This window comes from Salvelinus alpinus, chromosome 28 (genome assembly GCF_045679555.1).
Source record: "Salvelinus alpinus chromosome 28, SLU_Salpinus.1, whole genome shotgun sequence".
NCBI lineage: Eukaryota > Metazoa > Chordata > Actinopteri > Salmoniformes > Salmonidae > Salvelinus > Salvelinus alpinus.
The window spans coordinates 29,466,972-29,483,629 of NC_092113.1; the positions used below are offsets into that span (position 1 = coordinate 29,466,972).

General features: G+C 42.9%; 1 protein-coding gene across 4 annotated transcripts; it reads left to right on the forward strand.

Annotated features, from left to right (window-relative positions):
• The first annotated feature begins 7,178 nt into the window (after positions 1 to 7,178).
• Positions 7,179 to 14,109, forward strand: mul1 (mitochondrial E3 ubiquitin protein ligase 1). 4 transcript variants are annotated; one of them, XM_071372664.1, is made up of 5 exons: positions 7,179 to 7,280; positions 10,103 to 10,257; positions 10,949 to 11,157; positions 12,835 to 13,046; positions 13,260 to 14,109. In XM_071372664.1, exons 2-5 carry the CDS (start codon positions 10,138 to 10,140, stop codon positions 13,775 to 13,777), a joined length of 1,059 nt encoding a protein of 352 aa, XP_071228765.1. In that variant the 5' UTR covers positions 7,179 to 7,280; positions 10,103 to 10,137; the 3' UTR covers positions 13,778 to 14,109. The 4 variants fall into 4 exon arrangements, with proteins under 4 accessions (XP_071228765.1, XP_071228766.1, XP_071228763.1 ...); XM_071372665.1 differs by having other exon boundaries at positions 7,266 to 7,363; XM_071372662.1 differs by lacking the exon at positions 7,179 to 7,280 and adding an exon at positions 7,377 to 8,041.
• Positions 14,110 to 16,658: the final 2,549 nt, after the last annotated feature.

A 16,658-nucleotide genomic window follows, 5' to 3' on the forward strand; every position in this document is an offset into this window, starting at 1 on the left:
GTCTGGGGCCACTTGCCCTGACAGCTTATTCCATAAACCTGAAAAACACTACCCTGTAACGAAATATCAAATTGGCAGTGACTGTTCAGTGTGGAAAATGAACTGACGAAGCAGGGAGATAGTATGCTAATCCTGTATTCACTGACTGACTGTCACTCACTCCGCCCAGCCCCACAGGCAGCATCCATTCACTTCTTTCTAACTGGGTCTGCGTCTCAAATGGCACCCTATTCCCTATAGTGCACTATAGGGCTCTGGTCAAAAATAGTGCACACTGTAGGGAATAGGGTGCCATTTGGGACGCACACCCTGGTTACAAAGAAGTGGATGGCTGCTGCCTGTGGGGCTGGGCAGAGTGAATGACAGTCAGTCAGTGGATTTGTGAGACTGAGATTGCACAACAGGCTCAGTTGAATGGTTCTGAACTGAAGCATACTTTTCCCACTGCTGCATGCTGACACCATATTTCACCCCAAATAATTTCATACTCCTCATCTTTATTGCCACTGCACTTCTCCATTGCATTATTGTTGTTTATATAAAGAGTGTATTCATCGTGTCGACCAGTAAAAAAATCATGTGACGTGTCTCAGTTTGATATCAAGTATTTTTGTGTCTGTGTTCTTATTTTATTCTCCTCTTGTGCTTGTTCAGCAAATTGCAATCTTTCGCCCCTACCTATTCATACAGACCACCCTACCTATTCATACAGACCACCCTACCTATTCATACAGACCACCCTACCTATTCATACAGACCACCCTACCTATTCATACAGACCACCCTACCTATTCATCCAGGCCACCCTACCTATTCATCCAGGCCACCCTACCTATTCATACAGACCACCCTACCTATTCATACAGGCCACCCTACCTATTCATACAGACCACCCTACCTATTCATACAGGCCAACCTACCTATTCATACAGGCCACCCTACCTATTCATACAGACCACCCTACCTATTCATACAGGCCACCCTACCTATTCATACAGGCCAACCTACCTATTCATACAGACCACCCTACCTATTCATACAGACCACCCTACCTATTCATACAGGCCACCCTACCTATTCATACAGACCACCCTACCTATTCATACAGGCCACCCTACCTATTCATACAGGCCAACCTACCTATTCATACAGACCACCCTACCTATTCATACAGACCACCCTACCTATTCATACAGGCCACCCTACCAATTCATACAGGCCAACCTACCTATTCATACAGACCACCCTACCTATTCATACAGACCACCCTACCTATTCATACAGGCCACCCTACCTATTCATACAGGCCAACCTACCTATTCATACAGGCCAACCTACCTATTCATGCAGGCCACCCTACCTATTCATACAGGCCACCCTACCTATTCATACAGGCCAACCTACCTATTCATACAGGCCAACCTACCTATTCATACAGGCCACCCTACCTATTCATACAGACCACCCTACCTATTCATACAGGCCACCCTATCTATTCATGCAGACCACCCTACCTATTCATGCAGGCCACCCTACCTATTCATGCAGGCCACCCTACCTATTCATACAGGCCACCCTATCTATTCATGCAGACCACCCTACCTATTCATGCAGGCCACCCTACCTATTCATGCAGGCCACCCTACCTATTCACGCAGACCACCCTACCTATTCATGCAGGCCACCCTACCTATTCATGCAGGCCACCCTACCTATTCATACAGGCCACCCTATCTATTCATGCAGACCACCCTACCTATTCATGCAGACCACCCTACCTATTCATGCAGGCCACCCTACCTATTCATGCAGACCACCCTACCTATTCATGCAGGCCACCCTACCTATTCATGCAGGCCACCCTACCTATTCATGCAGGCCACCCTACCTATTCATACAGGCCACCCTACCTATTCATACAGGCCACCCTACCTATTCATACAGGCCACCCTACCTATTCATACATGCCACGCTACCTATTCATGCAGGCCACCCTACCTATTCATGCATGCCACCCTACCTATTCATGCAGGCCACCCTTCCTATTCATGCAGGCCACCCTACCTATTCATACAGGCCATCCTACCTATTCATGCAGACCACCCTACCTATTCATGCAGGCCACCCTACCTATTCATACAGGCCACCCTACCTATTCATACAGGCCACCCTACCTATTCATGCAGGCCAGCCTACCTATTCATGCAGGCCACCCTACCTATTCATGCAGGCCACCCTACCTATTCATGCAGGCCACCCTACCTATTCATACAGGCCACCCTACCTATTCATACAGGCCATCCTACCTATTCATGCAGACCACCCTACCTATTCATGCAGGCCACCCTACCTATTCATACAGGCCACCCTACCTATTCATACAGGCCACCCTACCTATTCATGCAGGCCAGCCTACCTATTCATGCAGGCCACCCTACCTATTCATGCAGGCCACCCTACCTATTCATGCAGGCCACCCTACCTATTCATGCAGGCCACCCTACCTATTCATACAGGCCAGCCTACCTATTCATGCAGGCCACCCTACCTATTCATGCAGGCCACCCTACCTATTCATGCAGGCCACCCTACCTATTCATACAGGCCACCCTACTGTCGTGACGTGACTATCATTAATGTGATGATGGTTATTGTATCAAATCAATTAACTATGTTTAATTATTACGTGATTAAATGACCTTGTTACACAATGAAAGGGGTAGGGAAAGAAAGAGCGGGAGAGACAGAGAGGGGACCCATCGTACATACAGTTGGAAAACTATGCTCATGGGAATGTGAATACTTTGCAAATGAACGACCGCTCATTCGAAAAGAATTGCAATGCATATATTTACGCCTGTATGTCTTTGTTGTCTCTCTCTGTTGAAATCACCCGGTCCATCTATGGGAAGTCGTTCAACAGAAAGTCTCTGGTTGTGTAAGTCTCTGGTTGCCCACCAGAGGTCACAATGTCCTCAGTTGTAGTAGTAGGTTTTCTTTGTTTTGGAAGTGTTCGTTAGAATTGATACATCAGACGTTCCAATGGTCGTTTGAGAGGGAAATGTTCCTCTTTTCTCATCTTCGGTCAAAGTTCTAGACTACTTTACATTGCCCGCCTGCAGACTGAGAATGTTTGGTATAGTCTTCGCCTTCACTCGTCGAGAGTTTGAGAGGGTCTTACCATTTCGTAACATTCAGCTCATGCTGTCGGTCATGCTGGTCTATATTTAAATTGCAACCATTTCAACGTGTAGTCACCGCACCACGCTTTCTGGTCTTGTAGTTTTTAACCATTTGTCAGCCGCGTAGCCACCACTCCACGCTGTCTGGTCTCAATGGTTGATTATTCAGGGTACAGCTAGAACCCCTTTACACACTGGCAGCAACCCAGCATGTTTTTGGTCTAATGTAAATTTCGTTAGCAGTCCTTTTATGCACTAGCTTTGGAGGGCGGTTCCATCACATTGACACAATGTCTGTGCTCACTTGGGTGTGGTCACTGACTCGGCAAAAGCTTACATGAAAAACAATTCTCCTCTAGAAGGCTAAAATCACATTTCATCTTCACACAAATAGTTTCATATTTAATCATATAAGTTTTACAACATTTAGATGTAACTCTGGCATATACAGTACATTGTGAAAGCTCTCAAAGTCACAATGTTTCCTGTAATGCCCTGATCTGTTTCACCTGTCCTTGTGCTTATCTCCACCCCCTCCAGGTGTCGCCCATCTTCCCCACTTATCCTCTGGGTATTTAACCTGTGTTTTCTGTCTGTCTGTTGCTAGTTCGTCTTGTTTGTTTTGCGTTTTGTGTCTCAGCGCCTGCTTTTTCCAGTTTCTCTTTTCTCGTCCTCCTGGTTTTTGACCCTTGCTTGTCCTGACCCTGTACCCGCCGCCTGACCACTCTGCCTGAGCCTGCCTGCTGTCCTGTACCTTTGCTCCACCTCTGGATTACTGACCTCTGCCTGACCTGACCCTGAGCCTGCCTGCCTGCCGTCCTGTACCTTGGCCTCTACTCTGCATTATCGACCCCTGCCTGCCTTGACCTGTCATTTGCCTGCCCCTGTTGTTAGAATAAACATTGTTACTTCACACAGTCTGCACTTGGTTCTTACCTTGATTCCTAATAGTTTCCATTACAACGTCTTTAATGATATCACAAAACAATAAATTATCTGACATGATTTTTCTTTAAGTCCCTCACGACTATTTTGAACATTCTTTGTGTTAGAAATATTGTTTTATTATCCACTTTTGGATGTTGGAGTTTTGGCAGGAAGAATATCTTTGTAACAAAATGGTTCTTTCCCCTCAATACTGCATGGCAAGGGAGAGAAAGTTCCTGCAAGGTATTTACGACTGTCATAAAATTGGCCAACTCCCCCAGAAAATGGTGGTCTTGAAACCTTTAATTAGCCGGCACATTTGATCTCCATCCAAGAGGGCAAGTCATGACACTACCTATTCATGCAGGCCACCCTACCTATTCATGTAGGCCAACATCTTTACAAGAGAAGGAGGTAACAGAAAACATTGGCAGCTACATAAAGTGCAGTGATGCTTCATACAATTACTTAAACTCCCCCCTTCTTGTTTCCTGTAGCTGCTTGTAATCAAATCAAAATCCAATTTTATCGGTTGCATACCAATATTTAGCAGATGTTATTGCGGGTGTAGTGAAATACTTGTGTAATACTAAGGTCTCCACACAATACAATGCACAAACCTGCCCTAGGCTATTCCTTTACTTTATTTGTATGTTTCATAGACTTTGGGCTCCCGAGTGGCGCAGGGGTCTAAGGCACTGCATCTCAGTGCAAGAGGCGTCACTAAAGTCCCTGGTTTGATTCCAGGCTGTATCATAGGGCGGCACACAATTGTTCCAGCATCATCCGGGGTAGGCCGTCATTGTAATTAAGAATTTGTTCTTAACTGACTTGCCTAGTTAAATAAAATTAAAACATTGAGTTATTATGATCCAGTGCTTCTTTTATTCTGTACACCACTAGTTAGACGACACATTTTGAAGTTAAATACATGTTTCTTTACACAATGTTGTTTATCATGAAATCAATGGTTGTTCATCATTCTAACAAACAAAACTGAATATAAACATGTGATATCATCTCATTTCATATCACAGAGCCCATACGACTATAATAACAAATCTGTGATGTGCTTTTCACTTGGGAGTCAGTCAAATTGATGGAAAGAAAGACGGAAGAAGCGGACGCTGATGTGCAGCATGACTATAATGGCGGGGGAATCAAGGAGAGTTGGAATATTGTCCAAAATAATAGAAAACGGAGTAAAGTAGCATACAGTGATGAGAATGTCCATTCTTATCTTGTAGGAGTATGTTTTGTTAATGAGGAGCAGCTGATTGGATTACCAATTTTGAAGAATCCATTTGAGATATCCAAACTGGTGGAGAGGGTGCTGCGTAAAGTGAAGGCTGTGAGGATCATGAGATGCGGGCTTGTTTTGATTTATTTGTTCTTCTGAAGATCAGAAGGAGCGTGTGTTGTGTCTCACCCGATTTGCGAAGTTTGATGTGTCCTGTGTGTCTCGTCAGAACAGGGGACTCCTCAAGGAGGTTATATCTGGCGTTTCGTTGAAAGTCGATGTTGAAGAGATTAAAAACATTCATGGAGTGATTGATGCTCGTCGGATGAATCGTGTGGTGAAGACTACAGTATCTGTTATTTTGTTCTTTGATATGGAATCTCTCCATACCCTTCTTTTGATATGGAATCTCTCCATACCCTTCTTTTGATATGGAATCTCTCCCTACTCTTCTTTTGATATGGAATTTCACCATACCCTTCTTTTGATATGGAATCTCTCCATACCCTTCTTTTGATATGGAATCTCTCCCTACTCTTCTTGTGATATGGAATTTCTCCATACCCTTCTTTTGATATGGAATCTCTCCCTACTCTTCTTTTGATATGGAATTTCTCCATACCCTTCTTTTGATATGGAATCTCTCCATACCCTTCTTTTGATATGGAATCTCTCCCTACTCTTCTTTTGCTATGGAATCTCTCCATACCCTTCTTTTGATATGGAATCTCTCCATACCCTTCTTTTGATATGGAATCTCTCCCTACTCTTCTTTTGATATGGAATCTCTCCATACCCTTCTTTTGATATGGAATCTCTCCCTACTCTTCTTTTGATATGGAATCTCTCCATACCCTTCGTTTGATATGGAATCTCTCCATACCCTTCTTTTGATATGGAATCTCTCCCTACTCTTCTTTTGATATGGAATCTCTCCCTACTCTTCTTTTGATATGGAATCTCTCCATACCCTTCTTTTGATATGGAATCACTCCCTACTCTTCTTTTGATATGGAATCTCTCCCTACTCAAGTGCTATAAAAACTACGGAGTCAGAGCATTTGTTCCAAGACCAATGCAGTGTGATCACTGTGAAGCTTGTGGACATGTTTCAAGTGTTTGCAGAAGGGAGAAGCCGAGATGTGCAAGTTGTGGAAAAGATCATGTCGTGTTTTAAAAGTGATGAAAATGTGACATGTTGCAATCGTGGTGGGAACCATGAAGCCAAGTCGTTGGAATGCCCAACAAGGGTGGAAGAGAATGAGGTGGCCAAAGTCAGGGCTGTCCAGAGCATTTCATATGCAGCGGCTGTATAAAAGGGTTAAGGGTTCGAATGGTGCTCCTGAAGAGTCCATGGAGCCTTCACTGAAGGCTGCAGGGGTTGCTGTTCAACAGCTGGACCCAGGTATGTTAAAGGTTAAGAAGGTGGACTTCGTGGCCTTTATTGCTATGGTGATCAATGGCACTGCCAAGGTGGAGAGGAAGTCCAGAAAAATAGATATCCTTGTGGATGCAGTGGAACGGTTCCTGGGACTGAAAGACTTCTCGGCGGAGGAGTTGCATGGAGTATTGGCACAAGCCGTACCACCCTCTCGGGTCATAGAGCCTGAGAAGGGAGATATTGAGATTTGAAGGAAGGAAGAAGTGGGAGTTTTGGGATTTTAGTTTCATCAATGTGTTTTTTAAAATTGATTTATTTTGGGTGGATGAAGTTAGTTTCCCTACCTTGGTTTTTCAACCCCGTCCAGTTGGTAGCAGTAATAGACCTTTTTGGGTTGTAGTCTCCCATAAAACCCACAGAAGTAGAAGCTTTTCACTTGATAAATGATTGAACACTGTCACCTGCTGGTCAAATGACCACATTGAAATAACTTTTATTTTGAAGTGAGAAAAGGAACCCGGAAATAGTGTTTACTGTGAGAAAGTGGAGGGTGAGTGCTAGCTACTTGTGGCTGTATTTATCTAATCTTGGAACGAAGTCGATCGTTTTTAAAATATAAACTTAATTTGCTGGGTGAGAGATCTGTGTGTTTACAAACTATCTACACCAGTGAAGGGCTAAATTACATAGCCCCTTAGCTAGCGCAATGTCAACAATCTTGCTAGCTACTGACAGGTTTTCATGTTCAGTCAATATATTCTGTATGATGCCAAATGTTTTAATATGTTTTGTATTTTGGTGACTGCGTTGTTGTCATTAGCTAAGCATTTGAAATGGTCACTCGCCTCCAGAAGGTCAGTCAACCCAAATAGATTTTTTGCTGGATCAAAATTGGAGTCCTCGATTACGTTAGCAGTAATAGTAATAATTAGCTGGGTCATTCTCACGAAATTTGACCCAAAAATGAGTTTCATTTTTAACGAAATGTCCTCTTTGATCACTGAGATTAGGTATCTGTACTTAATCTATACTGAACAAAAATAGCATGGCATGGCATCTGCCTACAAAACAAAAAAGTAGGGCGTGAATCAGAAAACCAGTCAGTATCTGGTGGGACCACCATTTATTTGTCTCATGCTGCACGACACATCTTCACAGAGTTGATGAGGCTGTTGATTGTGGCCTGAGGAATCTTGTCCCACTCCTCATCAATGGCTGTGCGAAGTTGCTGGATATTGGCAGGAAATGGAACAAGCTGTCGTACATGTTGATCCAGAGCATCCCAAACATGCTCAATGGGTGACATGTTTGGTGAGTATGCAGGCCAGAAGAAATGGGACATTTTCAACTTCCAGGAATTGTGTACAGATCCTTGAGACATGAGGCTGTGCATTATCATGCTGAAACATGAGGTGATGGCGGCGGATGAATGGCATGACAATGGGCCTTAGGATCTGGTCACGGTATTTCTGTGCATTCAACTTGCCATCGATAAAATGCAATTGTGTTCGTTGTCCTTAGCTTATGCTTGCCCATACCATAACCCCACTGCCACCATGGGGCACCCTGTTCACCACGTTAAAATCAGCAAACTGCTCGCCCATACGACGCCATACACATATACGGTGGGGCAGTCGGGAGGCCGGTTGGACGTACTGACAAATTATCTTAAATGATGTTGCAAGCGGCTTATGGTAGAGAACTGAACATTCAATTATCTGGCAACAGCTCTGGTAGACATTCCTGCAGTCAGCATGCCAATTGCACGCTCCCTCAAAACTTGACAATTTCCACAAAATTCCTATTACCACAAAAGTCCAAAACAGTTATAAAGAAATCAATGTCTAATACATTTTTTACATTGCTCCCCTAATGAAAAGGTGTGAGTTAAACATATCACTGAAAATAAAAATATTTCTAATGAAATTATAAAATGATAATGAAATTATATTGGACTCAAATTTCTGAGCTTTTTAGCCATTTTGTTAGTGAGAAGGCCAAGGGGGGTAAAGGGGCTGTTTGAGACTAAGAACCTAATTCTGAAGCAAATGTACTTAATTTATACTACTCATCTAGATGATGCATCATGGGTGAATAAAACTTTGTTACGGAAATGAGACGCATGCCAACAGACACTGTGTTTGTACGTAATACATATTGTAGTTTAATGTAAACTTCAACTAGTATACAATTTTTATGATTTATGGATAAACTGCAGCAACATATTTGGTGTTTTATTCAAATAAGCAAGCTTTTCTAAAGTAAAATCTTATAAAATTACCAGAGTTTAATCCGGACGCATTTCGATAATGAGAATTTGGGGTGAAAATGTACACAATTCAGGAAAAAAATTATTTAAAATAAGACACTTAGCCAAAAAGTACACATCTTAGTCCTCAGAACGATAGTTGATTTTTGCAGATGCATCATGGTTTTTGTATCTCAATGTGCTACAAACATGGTTCATAAGAATCACCCAGCTAGGTGGCAGTCAGTCAAGTCTCTGTAACATTTACATTTAAGTCATTTAGCAGACGCTCTTATCCAGAGCGACTTACAAATTGGTGCATTCACCTTATGATATCCAGTGGAACAACCACTTTACAATAGTGCATCTAACTCTTTTAAGGGGGGGGGGGGGGTTAGAAGGATTACTTTATCCTATCCTAGGTATTCCTTAAAGAGGTGGGGTTTCAGGTGTCTCCGGAAGGTGGTGATTGACTCCGCTGACCTGGCGTCGTGAGGGAGTTTGTTCCACCATTGGGGTGCCAGAGCAGCGAACAGTTTTGACTGGGCTGAGCGGGAACTGTACTTCCTCAGAGGTAGGGAGGCGAGCAGGCCAGAGGTGGATGAACGCAGTGCCCTTGTTTGGGTGTAGGGCCTGATCAGAGCCTGAAGGTACGGAGGTGCCGTTCCCCTCACAGCTCCGTAGGCAAGCACCATGGTCTTGTAGCGGATGCGAGCTTCAACTGGAAGCCAGTGGAGAGAGCGGAGGAGCGGGGTGACGTGAGAGAACTTGGGAAGGTTGAACACCAGACGGGCTGCGGCGTTCTGGATGAGTTGTAGGGGTTTAATGGCACAGGCAGGGAGCCCAGCCAACAGCGAGTTGCAGTAATCCAGACGGGAGATGACAAGTGCCTGGATTAGGACCTGCGCCGCTTCCTGTGTGAGGCAGGGTCGTACTCTGCGAATGTTGTAGAGCATGAACCTACAGGAACGGGTCACCGCCTTGTAAATATGGACTATTAGGCTGACAAACCAACTGGCCAAGTATAATTCTGTAGTGTAATTACATGGCATTCATATATTCCATCAAGGTCCAACTAACACATGACCATAGCTTTATAGAATGTCATCTGACTCCCAATGCAGGTGGGGTTACACCTGCCCTTGTGTTCTCTGAAAAGATGGATTCTAGTGGGAAACCCTCCACAGCCCAAGTCCTACTATTAACCACCAGCTCAGCACTGACTGCAGTCTTCTACTCCGTGTACAGGAGGAGGACAACAACAGTAGCAAGATTAAAGGTAATCACATTATAGGCTTGTCTCATCTATCTTTCTTATCTCTTTAAATCTGGTAGGATTGTGGTTAGGCTAATCATTGACAAATTACACATCTTGAGGGGAGTTTAAAGACATGGTCCGGAACGTTGGCGACGTAAGTATTTATACCTCTCACTTTGGGCTGTATTTGTCAATGTGTAGTTCGTACAGTACATACATAATCTATGAGCAGAATTACTGTGTTACCTCAAGTAGCCACGAAATCCCTAGTTTGAAAGCGACAGTTTACTGGAAGCTGCGCAGCGCCATTTTCCCCCACGTGGGCCAGCCCCTTATCAATTCGAGTTCCAGCCAATGAGCTTTAGCTCCTCGCCATTTCAGTGACAGCTAGCAAGATACACACACGGCAGAGCGAGAGACGGTGAGCACATATGTGACGTAGTACGCAATTTTGGGGGACCACTTTTGGCTTGTGAGCACTACTTAATGAACTCCTTGCTAAAAAGTATACAAAAGTGTCAGAGAATCTCTTTAAATTGTTTTGTTTGCAACTTACCAGAGCATACAGTAGCACTGCACCTAGAAATCCAATGTGATATTATCAATAGTTCAGATATACTGTCATTTGCGTTTTACCAGGAAAGGATTTCACTTCATCATAATGATCATTGGAAGTTTTTGATTGTTCTTCAATATGCTTTATGTTTTACAGGGAGCCAAGAGAGTGTCTATTGATCAGGATCTGAAGAACATCCTGACAGCAGCACCAGGAAAATGTGTTCCGTACGCTGTGATCGAAGGTGTTGTGAGATCTGTTAAAGAAACCCTGAACAGCCAGTTTGTGGACAACTGCAAAGGGGTCATCGAGAGGTTAACTCTAAAGGAGAAGAAGATGGTGTGGGATCGCACCACTCATCTCTGGTAGGTGCTAAAGTACAGTTGTGGCCAAAAGTTTTGAGAATGACACAAATATTAATTTCCACAAAGTTTGTTGCTTCAGTGTCTTTAGATATTTTTGTCAGATGTTACTATGGAATACTGAAGTATAATTACACGCATTTCATAAGTGTCAAAGGCTTTTATTGACAATTACATGAAGTTGATGCAAAGAGTCTTTGCAGTGTTGACCCTTCTTTTTCAAGACCTCTGCAATCCGCCCTGGCATGCTGTCAATTAACGTCTGGGCAACATCCTGACTGCTGGAAGCCCATTCTTGCATAATCAATGCTTGGAGTTTGTCAGAATTTGTGGGTTTTTGTTTGTCCACCCGCCTCTTGAGGATTGACCACAAGTTGTCAATGGGATTAAGGTCTGGGGAGTTTCCTGGCCGTGGACCCAAAATATCGATGTTTTGTTCCCCGAGCCACTTAGTTATCACTTATGCCTTATGGCAAGGTGCTCCATCATGCTGGAAAAGGCATTGTTCGTCACCAAACTGTTCCTGGATGGTTGGGAGAAGTTGCTCTCGGAGGATGTGTTGGTACCATTCTTTATTCATGGCTGTGTTCTTAGGCAAAATTGTGAGTGAGCCCACTCCCTTGGCTGAGGAGCAACCCCACACATGAATGGTCTCAGGATGCTTTACTGTTGGCATGACACAGGACTGATGGTAGCGCTCACCTTGTCTTCTCCGGACAAGCTTTTTTCCGGAAAGGGGATTCATCTGAGAAAATGACTTTACCCCAGTCCTCAGCAGTCCAATGCCTGTACCTTTTGCAGAATATCAGTCTGTCCCTGATGTTTTTCCTGGAGAGAAGTGGCTTCTTTGCTGCCCTTCTTAACACCAGGCCATCCTCCAAAAGTCTTCGCCTCACTGTGCGTGCAGATGCACTCACACCTGCCTGCTGCCATTCCTGAGCAAGCTGAGCAAGCCTTCTTCACAACAATTGAACCGCTCTCCTTGAAGTTCTTGATGATCCGATAAATGGTTGATTTAAAGCAATGATGACGGCACGTGTTTCCTTGCAGGTAACCATGTTTGACAGAGGAAGAACAATGATTCCAAGCACCACCCTCCTTTTGAAGCTTCCAGTCTGTTATTCGAACTCAATCAGCATGACAGAGTGATCTCCAGCCTTGTCCTCGTCAACACTCACACCTGTGTTAACAAGAGAATCACTGACATTGTCAGCTGGTCTTTTTGTGGCAGGGCTGAAATGCAGTGGAAATGTTTTTTGGGGATTCAGTTAATTTGCATGGCAAAGAGGGACTTTGCAATTAATCTGATCACTCTTCATAACATTCTGGGGTATATGCAAATTGCCATCATACAAACTGAGGCAGCAGACTTTGTGAAAATTAATTTGTGTCATTCTCAAAACTTTTGGCCACGACTGTACATTGAAGTGCTATGATGTATTCTTGCACGCTCTCTTACTGATGGCTGTTAGGAGGCTCAGTTTTTGTGGATGTATGGTTTGCGTGTGAAGACACACACACTAACGATGGCCCAACAGTTGTGTTACCTTGAATTAATAAATAAACATAAAATAATTTGTAAACACAAACAAAATGTATGAAAATAATGTTATGCTCTACACCGCATATTTTTGTGGATACACATCTCTCTAGATATCTCTAATATTTTGTACCTGTCAGGAACGAGAGTGAAAAGGTCATCCACCAGCGCACCAACACGGTGCCCTTTGACCTGGCATCCCACGACATGGCCATGGCCGCCACCATCCGGGTCATCCGTCCCCTGGACTCCTCGGAGCTAGACCTGGAGACCACTTACGAGAACTTTCACCCCACGGTCCAGTCCCTGACCAATGTCATTGGCCATTTCATCAGCGGGGAGCGCCCTAAAGGTATGGTCCTTTTGTGTGGTCCTGTGCTGCTCAGTTAAGCCCAGGGCTAAGGTCAACACTGCTTTAGTAGAGCATGGCACTTGCAAAGCCAGCGTTGTGGGTTACATTGCTGCTGGGACCATCCATACTAAAATGTATTCATACATGTAAGTCTTTAAGTCACTTTGCATAAAAGCTAAATGGCATATGTTGTTGTTGTTATTATTATTATAGGTATCCACGAGACGGAGGAGATGCTGCGTCTGGGGGAGAGTGTGACCGGGGTCGGGGAGCTGGTGCTGGACAACAACCTGGTGAAGCTCCAGCCTCCCAAGCAGGGCCTGAGGTACTTCCTCAGCCGACTGGACTATGACTCCCTGGTGGAGAAGCAGCAGAGCAGCGTCAGAGTCTGGAGGGTCCTGACCGCGGTGTTTGGTGTGGTAGCTTCTACGACGCTCCTCTTCATCCTGTGGAAGCAGTGGGTTCACCACAGACAGAGGAGAAAGGAGAAGAACGTCCTGGAGGAGTTCAAGGAGCATCAGAGGAAGAGGATGAGGGAGCTGAATGTAGAGGAGACCAGTGTTTCCCCTAGTGCCTGTACGGTGTGTCTGAGCCGGGAGCGTTCCTGTGTGTTCCTGGAGTGTGGGCATGTCTGTGCCTGTGACCAGTGCTACCAGGCTCTTCAAGAGCCAAAGAAGTGCCCTATCTGCAGGGCACCGATAGAGAGGGTAGTACCGCTTTATAACAGCTAATGGACAATGCCATGGCGATTGTAACTGGACTAATCTAATGATACTGAAAAAAGGATTGTGTATTTGTTTGTCTTTTTTTGTGTGACAGGAAAATGACTGTGTATAATTTAAAGTGGTACTTGTAGCTTTAACATTTCATTGAAAGATCAACCTTACTTGTAATGCTGTGTTGTAATTATGCATATGTTGATTTGAGTTCTATCAGTTGAGGAAAAGATGTCCTTTTTCCATAGAGTTGTAGAATCAACTCAGAAGTTGAATGTCTTCACCTCAATGTTTCTCCAAAGCACATCAAAGCCATTTTGAATAAAGAAAGAAAAACACAAAACAAATCCTCAACTTATTTTTCAAAGTTGGAGTATACATTTACATCTGTATACTAACTATCCACACAGTTATGAAAATATGTATTGCTGCCAGGACAGAGTGACTTCTGCCTTTCATACATGTTTTCAACAGTGATATGTTATGTTTTGCATAAGCCATCGAATTTGATATGAGCAGTGAAAGTACAGAAAGAAAACATGTGCAAGATAGAAACATTTTATAATGTAAGAAAAGTATCAAGTATGTCCCCCAAGTTAGCCTACAAAGTGACTGAATCAGTTATCTCTTATAGAAATGAGATGAGGTGGTATACAATGATATTTAATTATTCATTCATAATGAGTTGACTATAAGGGGATTCTCATTGAACCATGAAGGTACAAAACATGTAACATAAGGAGCGTGTCGTGGTGAGACTGGTGGATGGAGAAGGAAAAATTTACCTCCGTCGGCGACGTGTATTTTCTACCAGTTCTCGGGATTGTTTTGCATCGCACTCCTTATCAGATTTAGCCTAATATTTTACAACGGTGTCATTTTATTATGTAAATGTACTGTATTCCATTGATACATGGCCCGTTTATTCGTAAAGAGGACAGAAAACTTTGAATAAATCATTTTTAATATTAGCAATATTAGACGATATCATTTTCAGTGTGTTATGATATCTGCTTTTTCACCGGCGTCTTTCAGTATCGATTATTGACTAACCTTGTACTGTGAAGACATGTCGGCAGTATTGCCTTTCAACGAGAAATATTATGGTGTTGATGGCGACGTGGGAAAGGTCTCCATCACGTGTTGCCTGCAGGATACCAGCAACTTCTATTGTGCTGCACTGACTAAAATACCACCTAAACCCGGACAGATTGGGAGAGGTAAACGAGGTGAGAGACTATTGTCAACAAAGGACGTTTTTAAATAATCATTACAATAAATTAAATAAACACTTTTGAAAATAGGGTGTGTGTGTTCAAAAATACAGAGTTGGGCTCTTTCATTGGAAAATGTTCATATTCTCCTGTGGCTTGACTGGAGACAGCATGTATAAATGAACTTTTCCATGAGTAGAGATATAGAGGGCGTTGTATGAAATCCACCATCTTAGTTTGACTGACAATCTGAGTGAATCCTCACAATTTTGTGTTTTCTTCTAATCGCCAGTTGTCATTGAAGATGAAGGACCCAGCAGAAAAAACACCTGCCGGTGTCTAGAATAACCCAAAAGAAGGTTGGAAGCTCAAAAATACTGTAGGCCTACTATCCTTGCTCAGCAAAAAAGCACGTTGGTATGTTCTCGTTTTGTATTTATTTCAGTGATGCCTATTAGTCCATGCTTCCAAACAGAAAAGAACTGTGAAATTACTTCACTTGGTCATTTGCTTTTAAGGCACATGTTATAGAACTTCATTAATTGATCCAGTCTAAATGATTGATTAATGATATGGAAATTATTCCCCAATGCAAAGGCTGGTAAAATGCAAAGGATATACTGTATGGGATAATATGTAGAGGAACAACAGATCCTAAACGTGCTCTTATTTTTACTCTATCTTGGCTGTTTATTTTGCTACTGTACTGTTCAGTCTTGCAAAGTTTCAATACTTTTGTACAAAATGTTAAAAGGTGTGTTAATGTGTTTTCACCTTTAATAGCATACATCAATAACTTTTGGATACCCTTTTGGTAGTGATGACCACTTGTTTCTTTACAGAATGACAATTGAAGGACTACTGTTTTTAATCATGCACTTTTGAGTTTTGCCATTTGTACTTATGTTGTTGCTGCAAACTGCCTGCTCATTCTAATGTGAAAAACTTATTTTAACATCAGGCATATGAAACAACTAAAACTATTCCTGTTTTGTGATTGTAACAGTCAACACATTTTTATAATACAGTGCTGTCATGGGGAATATGATCACAACTGTGCCAAATATCTCAGAAGATGCCATTACATACATGTATTGTCAGTGATATGTCCAATGGCCCAATGTGCATTTCTGATCATGTTTGTTTGAGGGCTTTTTTTGTCAATATCTGCCCTTGCATGGAATAGTCTGAGCAGAAGTGTCTCTGTGTCAAAAGAAATTACTGGCATACATATTGTTTGCAACTTGGAATGACAAACCCCAATAATATATTATTTAAATATTGTGTATGTTGCACTACTTTTCACTGAACAGGGCTGTGTTTGTAATGTACAGTCAAGTATTAAAATGTGAAAATGAATTGTGTACCTTGTTTCCCTTCTCCCTGGCTGACCCATTATTTGCATCACTTTGCACTCTTTACCGCTAAACAAACCATTATTGCTATACTCTGTTAATTACAGTTTCATACATCAATAATGACCTAAAGTAGGCCCTGTTATTACATTGCCACTGTCAGCCACTAAGTGCCACAGCACTACACCCAGGGTGCTGTGACTTCAGAAGATGTTTTCACTGACTCTGAGGATACCAGATTAGCAAGAGGAACCTAATGGCCCTCCTCTCACTGGTAATCATTTTATGACGACCTTAAAGGACAAATCATAGCTACTTAGGCAACTT

Bases quoted from the DNA above. Each gene is read 5' to 3' on its own strand.
- mul1 (XM_071372661.1), top strand. From the start codon at position 10,024: ATGGCATTCATATATTCCATCAAGGTCCAACTAACACATGACCATAGC. The intron at 10,258-10,948 runs GTAATCACATTA...TATGTTTTACAG, and splicing joins CAACAGTAGCAAGATTAAAG to GGAGCCAAGAGAGTGTCTAT. The intron at 13,047-13,259 runs GTATGGTCCTTT...TTATTATTATAG, and splicing joins CAGCGGGGAGCGCCCTAAAG to GTATCCACGAGACGGAGGAG.